Source organism: Rhinatrema bivittatum, chromosome 11 (assembly GCF_901001135.1).
Source record: "Rhinatrema bivittatum chromosome 11, aRhiBiv1.1, whole genome shotgun sequence".
Classification (NCBI taxonomy): domain Eukaryota; kingdom Metazoa; phylum Chordata; class Amphibia; order Gymnophiona; family Rhinatrematidae; genus Rhinatrema; species Rhinatrema bivittatum.
The window spans coordinates 8,425,212-8,444,285 of record NC_042625.1 but is presented as its reverse complement, the minus strand read 5'-3'; the positions used below and the strand labels follow the sequence as shown (position 1 = coordinate 8,444,285).

The 19,074-nt window shown below is 41.7% G+C and overlaps 1 protein-coding gene across 2 annotated transcripts in view; it reads right to left on the bottom strand.

The window, feature by feature from the left end:
• TTC28 (tetratricopeptide repeat domain 28) overlaps nt 1–19,074 on the bottom strand; it is a 2,190,403-nt gene that overhangs the window by 2,066,122 nt on the left and 105,207 nt on the right. For both annotated transcript variants that reach the window (XM_029572102.1, XM_029572103.1), the window contains exon 2: nt 4,271–4,549. In XM_029572102.1, the coding sequence (XP_029427962.1) occupies nt 4,271–4,549 (279 nt within the window). The remainder of the gene's footprint in view (nt 1–4,270; nt 4,550–19,074) is intronic.

Below are 19,074 nucleotides of genomic sequence, written 5' to 3'. Positions count from 1 at the left end.
TTGGTCTATTCCACCTTCAGATATTCCCTCTACTCTTTTCATGTTTGAAATATAATAAATCTTGGAAATCAACAGATCATTTGGTATTCCCAAAATTTCTTTTACGTATTTCTTGAACAGTTCCTGTGCTGATAATAACCTTGTATAAGGAAAGTTCAAGAACCGTAAGTTTTTACTCCTCAAGCTATTTTCTAAACCTTCAATTTGTTTATACATCATCAAAGAGTCCTTAATGAAAGTGGCCCCACTTGTCTGCAGAGATGTAATTTGTGCTGCCGAAGCAACCCCTACTTGTTCCATATGTTCGATACGTTTTCCATAGACTTTCAGCATTTCCTTCGTCTGGGCTGAGAAATTAGTGAATTGAGCCATAGATAGAGATAAATTCCTCTCCATCTTGGTAACAGCTCTCCATACATCAAGGAGAGTAATACTTTCAGGTTCCGGTTCTGGGGGTATTAACAATTCAGTCGTTAGCACAGCTGAATTATCTCCACTTTCCACAGTAACTTTAGGAGCCTGAACAGATGGAACATTATTGCTTTCCTTGATAGCTCTTATATCAGTCGAACTTGGGGTAGTTATACCATTACTAGCCCTGTCGCTGATTGGAGACATATTGGGTATCTGGTGTGGGGGGGGACCAGCTGTCGCTCCCGACGAAAAGGAGATGTCAGAAATGACTTCCCTTGAAGTCTGACTCACCCTTCTTGCTAGATGGTAGTCCATAGGGCCCTTTACTTCCTTTGCTACTGGTGTAGAAACCGCAAGCGTCATCTTTCTCTTCTTCCCCATCCGTTCTGGTTATAATAGGATGGTCCGATAGCAATTTTCCCCCAGGGGCGCGCCCCTTTGGCAGCGCGCCGGTGGCTGCGCGCCGCTGCGACTTGGTTTAAAATAGTCGCAGCTGTCTCTCCCAGATGACGTCGGGGGGGAGGGCGGAAGTCAATTCTCTATCTCCCAGGCTCAGTCCCTTGCGCCCCTCTCCTCTTGGGCAGCTCTTCCGGCAAGGCTTCCACTGACCTGACGCTGCGACTTGGTTTAAATAGTCGCAGCTGTCTCTCCCAGATGATGTCGGGGGGTGGGGAGGGCGGAAGTCAATTCTCTATCTCCCAGGCTCAGTCCCTTGCGCCCCTCTCCTCTCGGGCAGCTCTTCCGGCAAGGCTTCCCGAAAAATATAACTGTTTAATGTAAACCATACACTCTACACCTCTTTGCAAACAGGAAATTATAATAATTCAGATAACCTGCAAACTACTGAACACTGACCAAAGCGCTTAATATACAATATTTTTAAAAATTGAAAAAAAGGTTTGGCTTATAGAAGGACTGAGAACAAGTTGCAGTAAGACAATGCACTTTTAGGATTGTAGGAAGCATTAGACAATGGAATGTTGGCTGTGACTTGCAGTAGATTTGTTTTAGCAAAGGTGGCTCAACAGTGACTAAAATCCTAAATGTGCGTGGCCCTAATACATTTTGTCTGATGTCCTATTAGGATATACCAGTGGGTCCAAGAGGATTCTGACCAGGTAATTTTTGTGGGATTCACATATATGCACAAGTTTATTAAAAGTAGGCTCCATGAGATCTGTATGAACTTCCTAATTTTTTGTTTTAAACTTTTGCAAAAGGGAGCCTCCCTTCCTAGCGGCACCTACAGTTGACAACAGATATTGGGCAATGTTAACGCAGCCCTGTTAAAAGTTGATTTGAAGCACTATAGATACATTCAATAAAATTTGCAAACAGCTGCAATGTTGGAATGCTTAAATAAGATATTGATTTTTGATGCAATCTAATATACTTTGATAACATCACTCTCAAAGTAACCTGTAAATGTTTGATTAGTTAAGTATTGCCTACAGATATAAAAGCCAATCAAGGGCCAGCCTGGTGGCTGCACTGCTATGCAGAAGGTCCATGCTTCAATTCCCAAGTTGGGCAGGTCTGGGGATGCTGAGAAGGGGGATCTTTCACAGTCCTGAGAGAAGAGAGAGGAGGGAATTTTGGTTATCACTCAAGGGCCAAATTCAGGGCCCTCAGTTGCAGGTTTCCAGATAGAGCTCTCTGGTGCAATGACTGGACTAAAGTAAGTTGGCAGGGGATATATAAATAGGAGGAAAATCCCAGGCTAATTGCAAATGAAGGTTCATGGTACCAGATCTCAGCCCTGATTACAACAGCATGGGAGACCCAAAAGGAAGAGAAGGAGGAGGAATCTGCCAGGTCAAAAAAAGAAAAACAAATTGTTGCTCAGGCAGTCTTATTTATTTATTGAGAAATTTCTTAATTGTGAAAACCAGGACTTCAGTTTAATCCCTAATCTTAGACTCCTAAGCTATATATATCTCCTATTATATATACCCCAAGCTATATATAATTTCCTTTATATAACCTTCCCCCCTAAGTACGTCTCCATTGTATAATTTGATTATCCTATGTTTACAGGTTTTAATTGATATGTTATGTTTCTTGCTAAATTCATTTGATTGTAAAGCTTGTTGCTGAATTATTGTTCATTGTAAACCGAGGTGATGTTTTTTTAACGTGCCGCGGTATATAAAAAATCCCCAAATAAATAATGCCGTACGCTGAAACTTAAAAACACAATTCTAACTTGTATTCCAATAACTGACTGAAAACCCATAAGAGACTTCTAAGCAACTTTTATGGATATTAATTGTATGTAAAAGTGCAAACTGATTGAAAAGCAATTGCCAATTTTCTAAAATGAAACAAAGAAAGCAGTCAACATCACTTAGGTATGTGAAAGACTACCTACAGTGACATTACTGCCTTAGAATTGCATTACATTTTTAAACAATCAGCTGTGGAGCGAGAGACATGGGTATTGTTTTCAGATCACAGAGGAAACTCAGCATGAATGGGCAGCTCTACCATTACTCATATGAAAATCTGTACCAGTCTAGTTTTGTAGTTTCTACCTTGTTCAGTCTGAAAGTAATATTAATAGCAGCACTATGGCTTGATTTTTCTTTGTGGTTTGTCCCACAATTTTGTTATAAACCTAGATCAGCAATTCCCAACTTAGTCTTGGAGACACACCTAACCAGACTGGTTTTCAGGATAGCCACAATAAATATGCATAAGAGAGATTTGCACACATTGAATCTCCAATGTATGCAAATCTATCTCAAGCAATATTCATTATGGGCATCTTGAAAACCAGATCAGTCAGATATGCCTCCAGGACAGGGCTGAGAAATATTGCTCTCAATCTGGAGACCTTCTAGGAAACCATGCTGTAATCTTATTAGTCAAAGAGAGCAAGCTCAGTTACATGCCAAACATGGGAAAGAAGTCCAAGTGAATTTATAAAGCATACAAAAACATTTATCCTTAATAAAATGTGTCATTTCTTGGTTTTATATGCAAACCAGTCCTCGACATGCACTGGAACTGTGTCTACTGTTTATGTGTTGGGACAGAAATATGGCATGCAGCCATCTTTTCTGCTCCTCTCCTGATAACCTCTTATTCAGAAAAATAAAGCAATGATTTATCAGATATCAGGCAACTTCACAACAAAAAGCATGATGTTCAGTCAACATCATGAGGCATCAACTAATGGGAAACCAGCTTGACCAATAACCTGATGACATGATAATGGAGCTCTAAGTTAATTGAAACTTCAGCTAGACATATGAGCAAAATCCATGAGACAATGCACATTGATCCTAACATTTTAATAAATACAACACTAGTCCACAATATACGTTAAAATATTCTGATGCACTTTCAGGGTACAAGGTAAACTCAGCATATCACCTTGTATCTTAAAACACATTAGGGTGGTGCATCAAAATCTTTTAATATTTTCTCATGTGATATGGCCTCAGTGTACATGAATTTCTTCTACCATATCACTACAAAGCACATTCTGCAGAAGATACATTGTCCTTTCATCAACATTTATTTACAAATTGCTTTTTCAGCTGGGGAGCTCAGAGAGTTACAGCTAGAACTGCTCTATTCAGTGCAACACAGTAGATTATGCAGATTACTGCTATATAGGAACAATAAACAGATATGATTTATAGATAGAACCGTTGTGAATTGGTTCCAGCTAGCTAGAACAGTAGGAGGTAGTTCAGAAAAGTAACACAATCTGACCATATTTGTAATATTCAGAACTGCCCAAACGAGAACAAAAAAAAATAAAAATAACAGAGTAAAAATCATACTAGAAAACAATATTTCCCGGAGGAATCAGAAGAGATTTACAAATAAGGAAACATAATCCTACCTTTGGCCACTTGGGGTTTAATAATCGAGCTTTGATTGCATCATCCAATGCCTTGTCATACTGCTGAATTTTTGTGAAGGCTGCAGACCGATTACTGTACAGTATGCAGTTTTGGGGGTCAACCACCAGTGCCTCATTGTAGAGATCAATGGCTGTGTGGAAGTCTCCATCATGGCATGCCTGGTTACTCTGACGAACCTTATCAATGAATTCAGCCTTGCTGAGCATTGCTTCATCAGCACTTCTCCCTCCAAAAGATTTTGCTCCAAAAACAGAAATCTGTGACCAAAAATAAAAAAAAAAGTGAAGAAAGCTGTTTTTCAAATGCAAAAAATTGCAACCTTGTGCTTTGCTTGACATACTTTCCAAATCTACAGTACTGTGCCTGGTCTTTTTTTTTTTATTTACACTTTATAATATTTCAAATCATTACAAAGAATGACAAGTAAAGTATCTTCTCATAGTGACAAAATAAGAAATTAAAGCAATAAGGCAATATTTATGCAAAAGTCCACATTATTGGGAGAATAATAAGGAAATAAGAAAGTTTAATTTAGTATACCAGGAACTCCCAAAACCCAAATCTTCAACCAGGGTTGCTCTTGTCAATTAGAAACCTCTCAAGATCTGCTGGATCTGAAAAAATAAGTGTGTCATTACCTTGAAGAGAAATGACACACATGGAAATTTCAAACAAAAAACTGCTTCTTCAACTGGAGAAACTGCTTCTTTAACTGAGTTTCCTTAGAAACATCTGGAAAAATCTGTATCTCCTGTCCACAAAAATTACTCTCCTTAAAGTATTGACAAAAAACAAATCTTTGTCTGTATCTAATACAAAGGTAACCAGAAAAGGTGGCTCTAGTTCTTATATCATCAGATTCAAAAAATGATGAATTATTAGGACTTACTATTGGTGTCAAAACATCAAAGGACCCATCAACCATGTTTTCCCCCCTCTTTTTAACAGGCAAGTAATAAGAATTAGATAGTAAAAATACCTTATCATTTGAAAATTGAAGCATCTCGCTTGCATATTTTTAAAATATCTCAGCCGCAGATAAAAGGCAAATTATAGGAAAATTCAACAAAGGTAAATTCCTTGAACGCAAGCAATTCTCTAAGGCTTCACACCTCTGATGGATATTAAATTATCCTTAATGCCTGCAATTGAGGTTGACTGCAAATCAGATATAACTCCAGACTAATTTAATTTCAGATTCCATTTTAAGAGATCTTCTTTCTAACTCTGAAAACTTAAGATATGCCTTTTCAGTATATAAAGATAATTGATTTACAGAATTAGTTAAGGAATTATCAATCCTAGAAATCACTCTCCAGATATCTTTAAGAAAAACCTACAGGTTCATCTTGAATATTCGAGGCTGTCCCATCCTTTAACAAATTTAAGGAAACTGGCTCAGGGACAGGCTGATGAATAGCAATTGACAAAGCTGGTAAATTGTCCAGATTTTCTATTCTCTCAGTCACTAAATCACTGGGAGTAGGCGAAGGAGCCAAGACGCCTTGAACAATCGAAGTGGTCATTTCAATAGAATGAGAAGTATTTAAAGAAATATTAAAATCTTCCATAAGCATACCTGGAGGAGATTGAGGTTTAGGATGCACTTCTGGGGATAGACAAATCCCAGCTAATTATGTACTCTATTCACGAAGTGTTGAATTAGCTTTAATTACATGTAAATCCATTGGCCCGTGAACTGAGATGGGGGTAGAGTCTGTTAAAGTTTTCCCCTTCCTTTTCTTTCCATTAATAAACTAAAGGAAGGATAGAGAGAAAAACCGGCATAAGGGGCGTGCGCTTTCAGCTTGCAGCTTCGGTGTACCGGTGGTGGTACACCACAGCACACCGCAAGTTAAGGTCCTCGGGGTCCTGTAGCAGGCAGGGTATCCAGGTATTGACTCTGGGACTCGTGATTTCCTTTGTTCCCGGGCGCTCGCCCACCTGCAGTGCTTAATGACCACTCAAAACATATCTTTGGGTAAAACTGGCCGCAGCTTTTATTTAACCATAACAGCACACAACGTAATCATAACAACCCACCACCCCGGGCCAATACATATATATATCTATTTATTGCCACACGTTCTGCCGGGACCACGCCCACCCCACGCCGCCTGCCGCGCTCCAAGCAAGGCGACTTCCGTTCACCGGCCCCCCGCCGCGTAGTAAGCAGGGGGGCCCTGCCTCCGGGCGTGGTCCCCCTTTTCTTCCGGCAATCTGCTTGTCAGCCCGAGGCTGATCCCTTTACCCTAAGTCCTATTGGCCCGGGTACCCGCCCCCAACTGCGACATTGTGTTGCTCCCTTCTATCCCCGTCTCCTATCTCCATTACACCTTACAACTCATTACAGGGTGGGAGGGAGGGGAAACTGCTCTCCAGGGAAAAAGGGCCGGCTGCCTCGAGGCACCGGCCCTTTAAACCCCGGCCGACATCATCAGGCCGAGCCGGCCCCTTTGGATGACGCCGGCCGCAGGAACGCCCCCAAAGGGGCGGAGATCCGGGCTCCGGCGTCATCAGGGCCGATGACGCCGGCAGCCGGAACGCCCCCTGGAGGGGCGGCACTTCGCATCGGCGCCGCCCCTCCTTGCCGATGCTAGCCCCCGGAACGCCCCCACTGGGGCTGGATCATGCCCCGACGTCATTGGCGTGCCCCGACGTCATTGGCGTGCCCCAATGACGTCACGCGACGCGCCCAGCTGGCCGGCCCTCCCCCAGGTAATCCGTGGGCTCCGATTACATATCGGGCCCACCTAGATGCCCATTGCTCAATCTCAGAAACCTCCAATTCCCGGCAACGAAGCAGGAAAGGTTCTCTCCCTCCCCTCTCCCCCCCCCCCCCCCCAAGCCTGGGGTTTTTTTTATGTCTACATTCAATGAATACTCGATTTTAGTATTATCACTAGACTCAAGAGTAGCTCCCTTTAAAGAGGTCTGTATATTTGTGTCTTTATGTGGCATCACATTTGTTTTGATCACAACCCAAATAGCATTAGAATGTCCCATCTTCACTTCAACAAATCAACATTAGTGAATAAATTAACTGAATACCCTTGGTATAGATGTAAAGTTACTGACTGGATTAGAAACTGGCTGAGTGGGAGGTGACAAAGAATAATTTCAGTCTGAGGAGAGGGGAATTACTAATGGTGTGCTAAGGGATTGGTCCTTGGACCAGTTCTTGTCAACATTTTCTTGCATGCCACTGCAGAAGTATTATTGGAAGAGGCTTTTAACCAATAATATCAAAATCTACAACAGAGTAGACATCCAGGAAAATGGAGAAAACATGAGAAGGGATCTAGCAAAGCTCAATAAATAGTCTAGGGTCTGACAGACAAGATATAATTCTAAAAAATGAAGAGTTTAGGCTGCAAAACCCAAGAAAGAAGTACAATACAGTGGTAAAATTCTTTTATGCATGAAAGAAGAGTGGGATCTGGGGACAATTGTATCTGATGATCTTAAGGTGGCCAAACAGGTGATGGCAAAAGCCAGAAAGATGCTTTGCTGCAAAGGGAGAGGGAGGTAATATTGCCCCGTATTGGGTAAGATCTCATTTGGAATACTGTGTTCAGTTTTGGAAATGCAATTTCAAAAAGAAGGTGCCAGTCCAGAGGGTGGTTATTAAAATGTTCCGTGGTCTTCATTTATGACGACAGACTTAAGGATCTAAACCTGCATCCCATAGAGGAAAGACAAAAGAGGGGAGATATGACAGAAACATTTAAATACCTCCAAGGTTTCCATGCACAGGTGGGTAGCCTCTTCAGTGGAAACGAGGCTCTAGAATAAAGCGTCATGGGGTGATGGTGAAAGAGGGAAGACTCAGGAAATATTTCTTTACAGAGAGGGTAGTGGATTTATGGAAAAACCTCCCCACGGAAGTGGTGGAAACAAAAGTAGTAGCTGAATTCAAGAAAGCATGGGATAGACAGGCGATCTCTGAGGGAGTGGGGAGGACTGCAAAGCTGAATTAGTTGGTGTGGATAGGCAGACTACATAGGCCATATGGTCTTTTTCTGCCATCACGTTTCTGCATTTCTATGACCAGATGGGTCCCACAAGAATCAAATCTAGTCCTCGTCATGGTCTCTATAAATGACATTGTGGAAGGGTCAAAAGGTAAAGCATGCCTGTTTTGCAGATATGAACATTTGCAATACAGTTGACATGCCAAAGGAAATATAAAAGATGAAAGATGACTTTACAAACCTGTAAAAATGATCAAACGTAGGACAGCAATGCTGTCATTCAGAACATGCTAAATCATGCATTTGGGATGCAGAAATACAATACCATTTTGGAGGTGAAGAACTAGCAATAACAAAACAGGAAAAAAAAGACCTTACGGTCATTATCTCTGATCACTTTAAGGTAGAGAGTCAAAATGAAGAAGCATACAAAAAACTATTACTAGTAGAGAGACATATTAGTTCTTAACAGGTCAGTGGTGAAATCCCATTTTGAGAACTGTGTTCAGATCTAGAGATCTTAGCGACTTACTTTGAATGTAAATAACTTTCTTGGTCTTCCCCCTGCTTGGATATTTATGCCTTTCTTACATGGTTCCTTAGTTTGCATTGATAGCTCTTAGACTCAATTCCCCTTTTCCATGTTTTTTGTAAAGCCTGTTGCTGCATTATGTTATCTGTAAACCGAGGTGATGTTCCCAACGACTTTCGGTATATAAAAATGTTTAAATAAATAAAAATAAATAAATCTACACAAGGACATCAATTAGGTAGAGGTAATTCAAAAGAGGCTACTAAAATGGTGCATGGTCTGCACTGTAAAGCACAGACAGAGAGACTGTGCTTTCTAGATAAAAGAAGAGACAGAGGAGATATAATAAAAATAACCAGATATCTAGCAGACCAATAAAGTATCCGAAGCAAGAATTTTCTATAGACTGAGAAGCTCAAGGATAGGGATCATTGTTTGAAGGTAAAGTAAGGGAAGCTGAAAAGGAATGCAAGAAAAAATGTTTTTTTTCACCAAGAGGATGGAGGGCAACTAGAACAGACTTCCAAGTAAAGGTTATAGGCAGCAAACCTGTGGCACAATTCATACAGAGAGGGAGAAGACCACGGATTAAGTAAAACTCATGACAGCACAATAGAAAGGTACAAATGGGCAGACTGAGGACAATGTGTCATTTTTCTGCCAACACTATCTATACTAGAGTGGTCACTAGGTATTAGACATTCATTTTTAAATGAGTGATGTATATGTACACTGCAGTAGCACAAGAGGCAATAATGCAAGCTGCAGCAAGTTAACACATGGGGAAAGTTATGGCTTCCTGTCAAAACAATAACTTTAGCTTATCACTTCCTTTCACCATCTCTCACCCATGTTGGTGTACACACAGTGCCTCCTCCATAGGAGAAAAAAACAGCAGAAAGTTTATTGTACATTCTACTGTAAAATACATTTATTTAATGGAGTTGTTTTAAAAATAGACATTAAGGTAAATACTAGACAGCCAGTACAATCTGCTAAATATTTGCATAAATATGTCTAATTCATTTACATTGAATCCTTGATTTCCATGTTTTTACTTCTGAAATTATATTAGATCTTATATTACCTAACAGCTAAAACTATGATATGGATAGGAGGCACTGTGTATTAGCAAAATTAGGGGGTCATTTTCCAAGGAGTTAAGTTCGCAAATCGCACTAACAGCCATTAACGCGATTTGCGAAGTTTTACTTTTGTATTCAGGGGGCGGAGTATATGTAAAGGTATCGTGTGCGGCGACACAGCCGCACTGTTAGTGTGGCTCCTAACGCAGCCAATAGCCACAACCCTTTCATTTGCGATACATTGTGCGCTAGAGGCCGGTAAAGGTTTATCACGGTTCATGACATTTCGAGAGAGAGAGAGAGAGAGAGAGAGAGAGAGAGAGAGAGAGAGAGAGAGAGAGAGAGAGAGAGACTTGCTATAATGTCTACTCCCTAGACAGGTATTTGTATCCCTATGGGAGGCCCACCTAGTAACTCGAGGTGGGGATTAGGTATGAGTGTAGGGGATTGGGGGCCGCTTTCACATTCAACATGAGACGTACGAACAGAACAGTGGTCTCTTGTGAAGATTTGATGGCCTTCGGAGTAAGGAAACTCACTCCAAGATGAGATTTGGGCAATGTTCTCTCAAACTAGCTTGTTGTTGGCCCAGGTAGAGTGTCCATCAAGCTAGGTGGAGAGAACATTGCCCAAATCTCATCTTGGAGTGAGTTTCCTCACTCCGAAGGCCATCAAATCTTCACAAGAGACCACTGTTCTGTTCGTACATCTCATGTTGAATGTGAAAGCGGCCCCCAAACCCCTACACTCATACCTAATCCCCACCTCGAGTTACTAGGTGGGCCTCCCATAGGGATACAAATACCTGTCTAGGGAGTAGACATTATAGCACGTCTCTCTCTCTCTCTCTCTCTCTCTCTCTCTCTCTCTCTCTCTCTCTCTCTCTCTCTCTCTCTCTCTCTCTCTCTCTCTCTCTCTCTCTCTCTCTCTCTCTCTCTCTCTCTCTCTCTCGAACACTGAAACAGGCTGTCTGGAAATGTCATGAAACAGCCTGTTTCATGCGATGCTTCTTTGGTTGTTTTATCGTGCACCGCGAAGATGTATTTGCAAAAACATCGCGGCACGCGAAGTTTCCCCGCTGCACGAAAAAAAGCCTCATTTGCATGGGAAACGCCCCTTAATGCGTTACCTATGCGATATTGGTAAATGAGGCCCTTAATTTGCTAATAGTAGGAGGCCCAGTCTTGCTAAGGTATAGATAAGCTAACAAAACCTTTGCTCATTTCCCATTTTAGAAAATTATATGGCTTGTATTTGGTTAATGGAGAACCAAGACAAAGTCCCATTGGCTTTTTTCTTCCACAGTCAATTTCACCATGTCCCCAGCCACCCATAAAATTCCACTACCAATATATTTGTCAATTTAGGTGATGGTATACAGCATGTCTCTAATTGTGGAGAATCATCAGGGTGAGGCCTCCTGCTAAAATCAAATAATTGGTATTTTTGAGAAGGTAAACAAATATATTAAAATTTTTCAATCATTTAATGCTCTTCATTGAATTGGAGGTTAAGGCGTGTGCCTCCCTGGTCAATATAGGGGGTTTTTTTGTTTTGTTTTTTTTATTGTTAACTATATTTATTGTCACTTAATTCCATAACTACTGAAATGTAACTACATTCTTTTCTCACAGGAAAAGTGTGTCAAATAAATGATAATAAATTCTCTTTTATGGGACTAATTTTTTTCTTAAGCATTTCTCTAACTGTGGTGCCATCTGTTCACAGTAACATAAGATATGCCATAATGGGTCAGACCAAGGGGCAGATTTTCAAAGGGTTTCGCACGTAGAGGGGTTACGCACCCGAGGCCTATTTTCAAAAGGCCCGGCGGCGCGCATAAGTCCCTGGGCTTGAAACAATGGGCGGTCCAGGGGCAGGGTAGGGCATGGCCAGAGGCCTCTGCAAGGCCTCTTATGAGATAAAGGTACGGGGTTTGTTTGGGGTTTTTTTGGGCTGGGGGGGCGGGGCAGGGAGGGGAAGATGGGGAGGAAAAGGGGAAAGCCAGCTGGTCTCCCCGAGAGCTCAGCGCATGCAAGATGCACTAGTGTGCACCCCCTTGCACACGCCGACCCCTGATTTTATAACATGCGTGCGGCTGCACGCATATGTAATAAAATCTGGCGTACATTTGTACGCGCCAGGTTGCGCGCACAAATGTATGCTGCACTAGTACCTTTCAAAATCTGCCCCCAAGAGTCCATCAAGCCCAGTATCCTGTTTCCAACAGTGGCCAATCCAAGTCACAAGTACCTGGCAAGTACCTAAACATTACCATAATAGCAGTTTATGGATTTTTCCTCTAGGAACTTATCTAAACTTTTTTTAAACCCAGTTATACCAACTGCAGTAACCATGTCCTCTGGCAATGAATTCTAGAGCTTAACTATGCACAGAGTGAAAAGAATCTTCTTAAATTTGTTTTAAATGAGCTACTTGCTAACTTCATGGAGTGCCCTTGGTCCTTCTATTACCGAGAGAGTAAATAACCGATTTACATTAACTTCCTCAAGTCCTTTCATTTTGTAGACTTCTATCATATTCCCCCCTCAGTCATCTCTTCTCCAAACTGAACAGCCCTAACCTCTTTAGCCTTTCCTCATAGGGCAGCTGTTCCATGCCCCTTATTTTGGTCGCCCTTCTCTGCACTCTCTCTAGTGCAGCTATATCCTTTTTGAGATGTAGTTATTTATTTAACAGCTTTGTTATACAGACATTAAAATACACATCATATCGGTTTACATATTAACAAAAAGGAGGAAATTACATTAAACGGGGGGGGGGGGGGGGGGTAACAGGATAACTGATAGAATAATAAGTAGAAAATAGGGAGGAAGCGAACTTAACAGAAAAGAACCAGTAACTAGTGAAAAATTAAATATGGGAGGCAAGATTGCAAGTCTCCAGACCTGAATTGCACACAGAATTCAAGGTGCAGTCTCACCATGGAGCGATACAAAGACATTATGACATCCTCCGTTTTATTTGCCATTCCATTCCTAATAATTCTTAACATTGTTTGTTTTTTGATCGCCACAGCACACTGAACCAACGATTTCAATGTATTATCCACTATGATGCCTAGATCTGTTTCCTGGGTGACAACTCCTTAGATAGAACCTAACATTGTGTAACTACAGCAAGGGTTATTTTTCCCTATATGCATCACTTTGCACATTAAATTTCATCTGCCATTTGGAAACCCAATCTTCCAGTCTCGCAAGGTCCTCCAGCAATTCATCACAATCCTCTTGAGATTTAACTACTCTGCATAATTTAGTGTCATCCACAAAATTTGATCACCTCACTCGTCGTATCCCTTTCCAGATCATTTATAAATATATTAAAAAGCACCAGTCCAAGTACAGATCCCTGAAGCATGCCACTGTTTACCTTTTTCCACTGTGAAAACAGACCATTTAATTCTACTCTCTGTTTCCCGTCTTTAAACCAACTTGCAATCCACAAAAGGACAGTGCCTCCTATCCCATGACTTTTTAGTTTTCTAAGAAGCCTCTCATGCGGGATCTTGTCAATGCCTTCTGAAAATCCAAATACACCACAACTACTGGTTCATCTCTTTCCACATGTTTATTTACCCCTTTAAAAATATGTAGGACAGATGTCACAAGGCGTAGAACATGCACAAATTCATGCAAGCAACAGTATAAGGCCCAAATTATGTTTCTGATATCAGTGGATGAGTAAATTTGCAGTGCCTGCCTAGGTCACTACAAATAATTTTTAAAAAGTCATATGAACACACACTTCAATACTGTATTTGCATGTACAGCTTGTCAAAAGGGATGCTATTCACCAGCTTAATTAGGAGGGGACTGGAACAGCTCCCCTATGAGGAAAGACTAAAGAGGTTAGGACTTTTCATCTTGGAGAAGAGACGGCTGAGGGGGGATATGATAGAGGTGTTTAAAATCATGAGAGGTCTAGAATGGGTAGATGTGAATTGGTTATTTACTCTTTCGAATAATAGAAAGACTAAGGGGCATTCCATGAAGTTAGCATGTGGCACATTTAAAACTAATCGGAGAAAGTTCTTTTTTACTCAATGCACAATTAAACTCTGGAATTTGTTGCCAGAGGATATGGTTAGTGCAGTTAGTATAGCTGTGTTTAAAAAAGGATTGGGTAAGTTCTTGGAGGAGAAGTTCATTACCTGCTATTAATTAAGTTGACTTAGAAAATAGCCACTGCTATTACTAGCAACAGTAACATGGAATAGGCTTAGTTTTTGGGTACTTGCCAGGTTCTTATGGCCTGGATTGGCCACTATTGGAAACAGAATGCTGGGCTTGATGGACCTTTGGTCTGACCCACTATGGCATGTTCTTATGTTCTTAGAATAAGTGTTTAATATCTGAAGAATACTGAGCAAAGTGAAGGTCAGAACATGAGATCTTATGTTAAATGATTTCTAAATTATTCATAAAATACTTTTTTTATGTAGCTTTGATGAAACCAAAGTCCTACCCCTAATCTCGTGAAATGACCTGCTATGAGCACACTGTACATACAAAAAAGACTGGTAAATTCAGCTCTCCAATGAGTGTAATTACTAATATCCGATTTGTATGATAATTCATGGTTTTGTGTTTTTCATGTGTTTTATGAAATATATGATTTATGACAATTTCAATGCAATTTCATGATTTCTCTTGTTCCCCAGGTTCTATTTTGACTTCTACAATTTTCAAATTTTTTACCCTATTTCCATCCGATGTCTTTTCTTCTGTAATTCTGATGCATCTGTGCTACCAACTGCTGTCAACTGTTTATGGTTACATTCTAGCTGTTTTGCTCAGGCTTGTGGACCCTTGGGCCGACGTGAGGATGGAATACCTTGCGGAAGTCCCGTAGGCTCTCACGCCGGGTGGCGAGGCAGAACAAGACCCTTGGCACTGGAGGCTGAGGCGAATATGGAGGCGATGAAGAGACGAGAAGAGGCGCTGTGTCTTCACCACTGGTGGTCTGCGGTCCCCCCGGGAGGAGCCCGTAGGGACCCGACCGCTGGGACTTAGGTGGACCTAGGGAGGTCAGAGCAACGGTGCAAAGGCCAACTGGAGCTTCGCCCTGGAAGCCCGCGGTCCCCCCAGGAGGAGCCCGTAGGGACCTGGGCCGCTGGGACTTAGGTGGGCCTTTGATGACGGAGTCTTGGAGGAGTCCTAGGTCGAGTGCCAGAGGGTCGTCGCTCACCAGTCCGAAGTCGTGCACCAGAGAATCGCCGCTTGCCAATCCGAAGTCAGGAACCAGAGAATCACCGTAAGCCAATCCGAAGTCAGAAACCAGAGAATCACCGTAAGCCAATCCGAAGTCAAGAACCAGAGAATCACCGTAAGCCAATCCGAAGTCAGGAACCAGGAGGACAAAGCAGAAGCCAAGCTCGAAGAACTCACCGAAGCAAGCAGACTGGACAAAGCTCACAGGAGACGTTGCCAAGTCGAGGAATGAGCAGAGGAAGCCTCCTTATATACTTCCTCTGCTCTGGATCATTGGAAGCAGGTGAGTCTAGTTAAAGGGACCAGGTCCCTTTAAATGCAAATGAGTTGATGGCAGCCATATTGGATCCTATGGCGGCGGCCATCTTGAATCTTCCCGGCACTGAAGACGCTGAGCCCTGGGGAGGCTAGGAGGGCTCCTGGCGAGGGGGCACCCCGCGGGCCCACTCCAGCCCGCAGGAACAACTGCCCTGGGTCCGGGCTTCCTTTGGGGCTGTTTGCCGCGGCGGGTCGCCGCTGCGGCCAGGTAGGGGGGGCGCGGCCACGGGCAGCCGCGGGCGCGAAACACAACACTAGCCATTTTCCTACCAGTATTATACCCACATATCTATTAGGCTTTTATTTTTATTTTATTTTTAATTTTTATATACCGGAATTCCTGTATGCAATACAAATCAATCCGGTTTACAAGTAACAAAAAGGTTGCCCTGGTCTGGGAGGTTAGACCGGGGTTTTTTTACATAGAACATTGAACAATAACAATCAACCAATGAACATTATTACAAGGAACAGTGAAATATCAATAATATTTAACAAATAATAAATAACCTAATTTATTATTTAACAAATAATAAATTAGGCTTGAATTCAGAATCTGCAAACTAGAGTTTTGTCTTCAAAAAAAACAATTAGTGTAATTTTATCTCTGCACATTTATAATCCACTACTCTGGAAAAGCTTGCGCACTGGATTTTCATGACTTCTAGCATTTTTGCATAATTTTTCCTTAGGGCATGATTTACTAGGGTCTTTTCCCCATTCTCTGTCTATGGGGAAGAAAGCTTAAAAAATAAGGCCCTAAATTTTATTTAATTTTGTTAGATTGATTTTCTGCCCCCTCTATTTCCCCCAAAGTGGAATACAATAAATAAAAGAAATTAGGGAAATTAATTATTCTAACTCCATTTATAATCATCCTACATAATAAGAGATGGTCCTGTGTCCATCTCACAGGTGAACAAACTCAATAAAAATTAAAAAAAAAAAAAAGCAGCTTATGGATCAATATATTAAAATTAGATACATTATATATATGTGTATTTTATTATATATGTAGTTTTGTGTCCACATTTTGTGGGTTTCAGTTTCGACAACAGATGATAGAGAATCCTGGAGGAAACCGGATCCTTGCATGTTTTGATATCTTTAATTGAGCTAACACAGACACAAATAATTATTTTTCATTACAGTTCTTCTACCCCCATCAGTGCATGGCTTCCACACAAGTACGAAAACTTCTGTTCAAGTCTGGTGCAATGCTTGCATTCTGCAATGCAAGATCTATAAACAAAGACCTATCTTCTAATTTGGTCAGGATATTATCAAGTAATCTGCCTCCTACCACCACATGACAATTTTTCCATGCATTACTTTCCATGCACCGCAACATTTTAAATGGTTAATTCAGTGTTACCCCACCCTCCTGAACACACTGTGAACAGAAGACATAAATCACATTATGATAAGCTAACTTCCTGGTTTACCAAATTACCTTACAATGATCTATTGCACTGATAGGCATTTATGTACTCTCTATTTAAACCCCAGCTTCTTCCTTCTGTTCCAAGTTATATTACTCCCTTGTTTTATTGTAACTGCCACACTTAACTTTCACTTGTTTAATGTTTACTATTTACTATCACCATTATTATCTATGTTATTTAATGTTATTTATAACCTCTTGTTCTACACTTGTTAATTGTAAACCGACATGATGCGATATATATTGTGAATGCCGGTATAGAAAAACTTAAAATTAATAAATAAATAAATAAATAAATAAATAAGCAGCAGAAATAAGTTCTCCTTCTTCCAGCCCACTGGTAGACTGCTATGTAGTGTGCAATTGTGAAGAGCTGGCCCTCTCAACACCTCTAGGAAGACTTTCAGACTTAGCCTCTATGGATCAGTCCAAGACGAAATAATGCACTGCTAGACTCAACCTCTCTCCCTGGGTCGCTAGCTTCCAAGCTCCATTTTGTCAGCTTGAGCACCAAATGAAGCTCTGCAGGTTTCTGTTTCCTCAGACATGCTCTCAATGGGTCTTTTCACTCTCCCCCTCATCCCACCACCACCATGGCTTCTGTACATTTATATATTTATTTGAAAGCTTTTTTATACCGACATTAAAATACACATCATATCGGTTTACATCATAGCGAAAGGATGAAATTACATTGAACAGGGAGGGGGGAAACATGGGAACAATAAACAATAGAAATAGGGCTCTGAGGAAGAGCCAGAAATCAAGCGGGGAGGAAAAAGGGGGGGGGGAGGAGAGGGATATGAAAACATATTTACAGAATTGAAAATGATAATACATAACTTATTTACAAAAATTAAGGGTGGATATGAGATTGGACAAAATTTACAGCGAAGAAGGGGGGGGGGTGAAAGGAGGGAAGGGGCGTGGACTAGTCAGGGAAGGCCTGGTGGAAAAGCCATGTTTTGAGCATTTTTCTGAACTTCATGGGGCATGGCTCAAGACGGAGGTGGGCAGGTACGGCATTCCATTGGGTTGGGCCGGCGATAGATAGGGCACGGTCCCTGGTTGCAGAGAGGCGGGCCTTCTTGAGGGGTGGGACTTGAAGGGTGCAGGCGAGATTTGCTCTAGTAGGGCGTGCCGATTGGGAGAGTTGGAGAGGTTCGCTGAGCCATGAGGAGTCGCTCTTGTAAATAGATTTGTGAATGATGATGAGGGTTTTGAATAGGATACGGAAAGAGATGGGGAGCCAATGCAGGTCCTTGAGGACTGGGGTTATGTGGTCTGTTCTGAGTGTGTTGCTGAGGAGTCTCGCTGTAGCATTTTGGAGTATCTGGAGGGGTTTGAGGGTGGAGTGAGGAAGTCCAAGGTATAGAGAGTTGCAGTAGTCCAGTTTGGATGAGAGGGTGGCTTGGACAACTGTTTTAAGATCATGGGTGTGAAGTAGCGGCTTGAGCTTTTTGATGGTGTTAAGTTTGTAAAAACCTCATAAGAACATAAAAACATAAGAAAATGCCATACTGGGTCAGACCAAGGGTCCATCAAGCCCAGCATCCTGTTTCCAACAGTGGCCAATCCAGGCCATAAGAACTTGGCAAGTACCCAAAAACTAAGTCTATTCCATGTAACCATTGCTAATGGCAGTGGCTATTCTCTAAGTGAACTTAATAGCAGGTAATGGACTTCTCCTCCAAGAACTTATCCAATCCTTTTTTAAACACAGCTATACTAACTGCACGAACCACATTCTCTGGCAACAAATTCCAGAGTTTAATTGTGCCTTGAGTAAAAAAGAACTTTCTCAGATTAGTTTTAAATGTGCCCCATGCTAACTTCATGGAGTGCCCCCTAGTCTTTCTACTATCCAAAAGAGTAAATAACCGATTCACATCTACCCGTTCTAGACCCGTTCTAGACCTCTCCGTCCTCTCACATCAGCTCCGTCCTGATGTGAGTTTTTAGGTTCAGAAGGGGGTCGATTAGAACACCAAGGTTTCGGCAGCGGGCTGTGCAGTTAAGGAGATGGTTTTGGGGTCGTTTGGGGGTAGGAGCTTAAAGGTTTGGTGGTTGTGGACGAGGAGAAGCTCGGTTTTGGAGGCGTTGAGGGCAAGCTGTAGGGAGGAGAGTAGAGAGTTGATGGATGTAAGGCATTCCTCCCAGTAGCTTAGAGTAGCGGAGATAGTTTCATGGAGGGG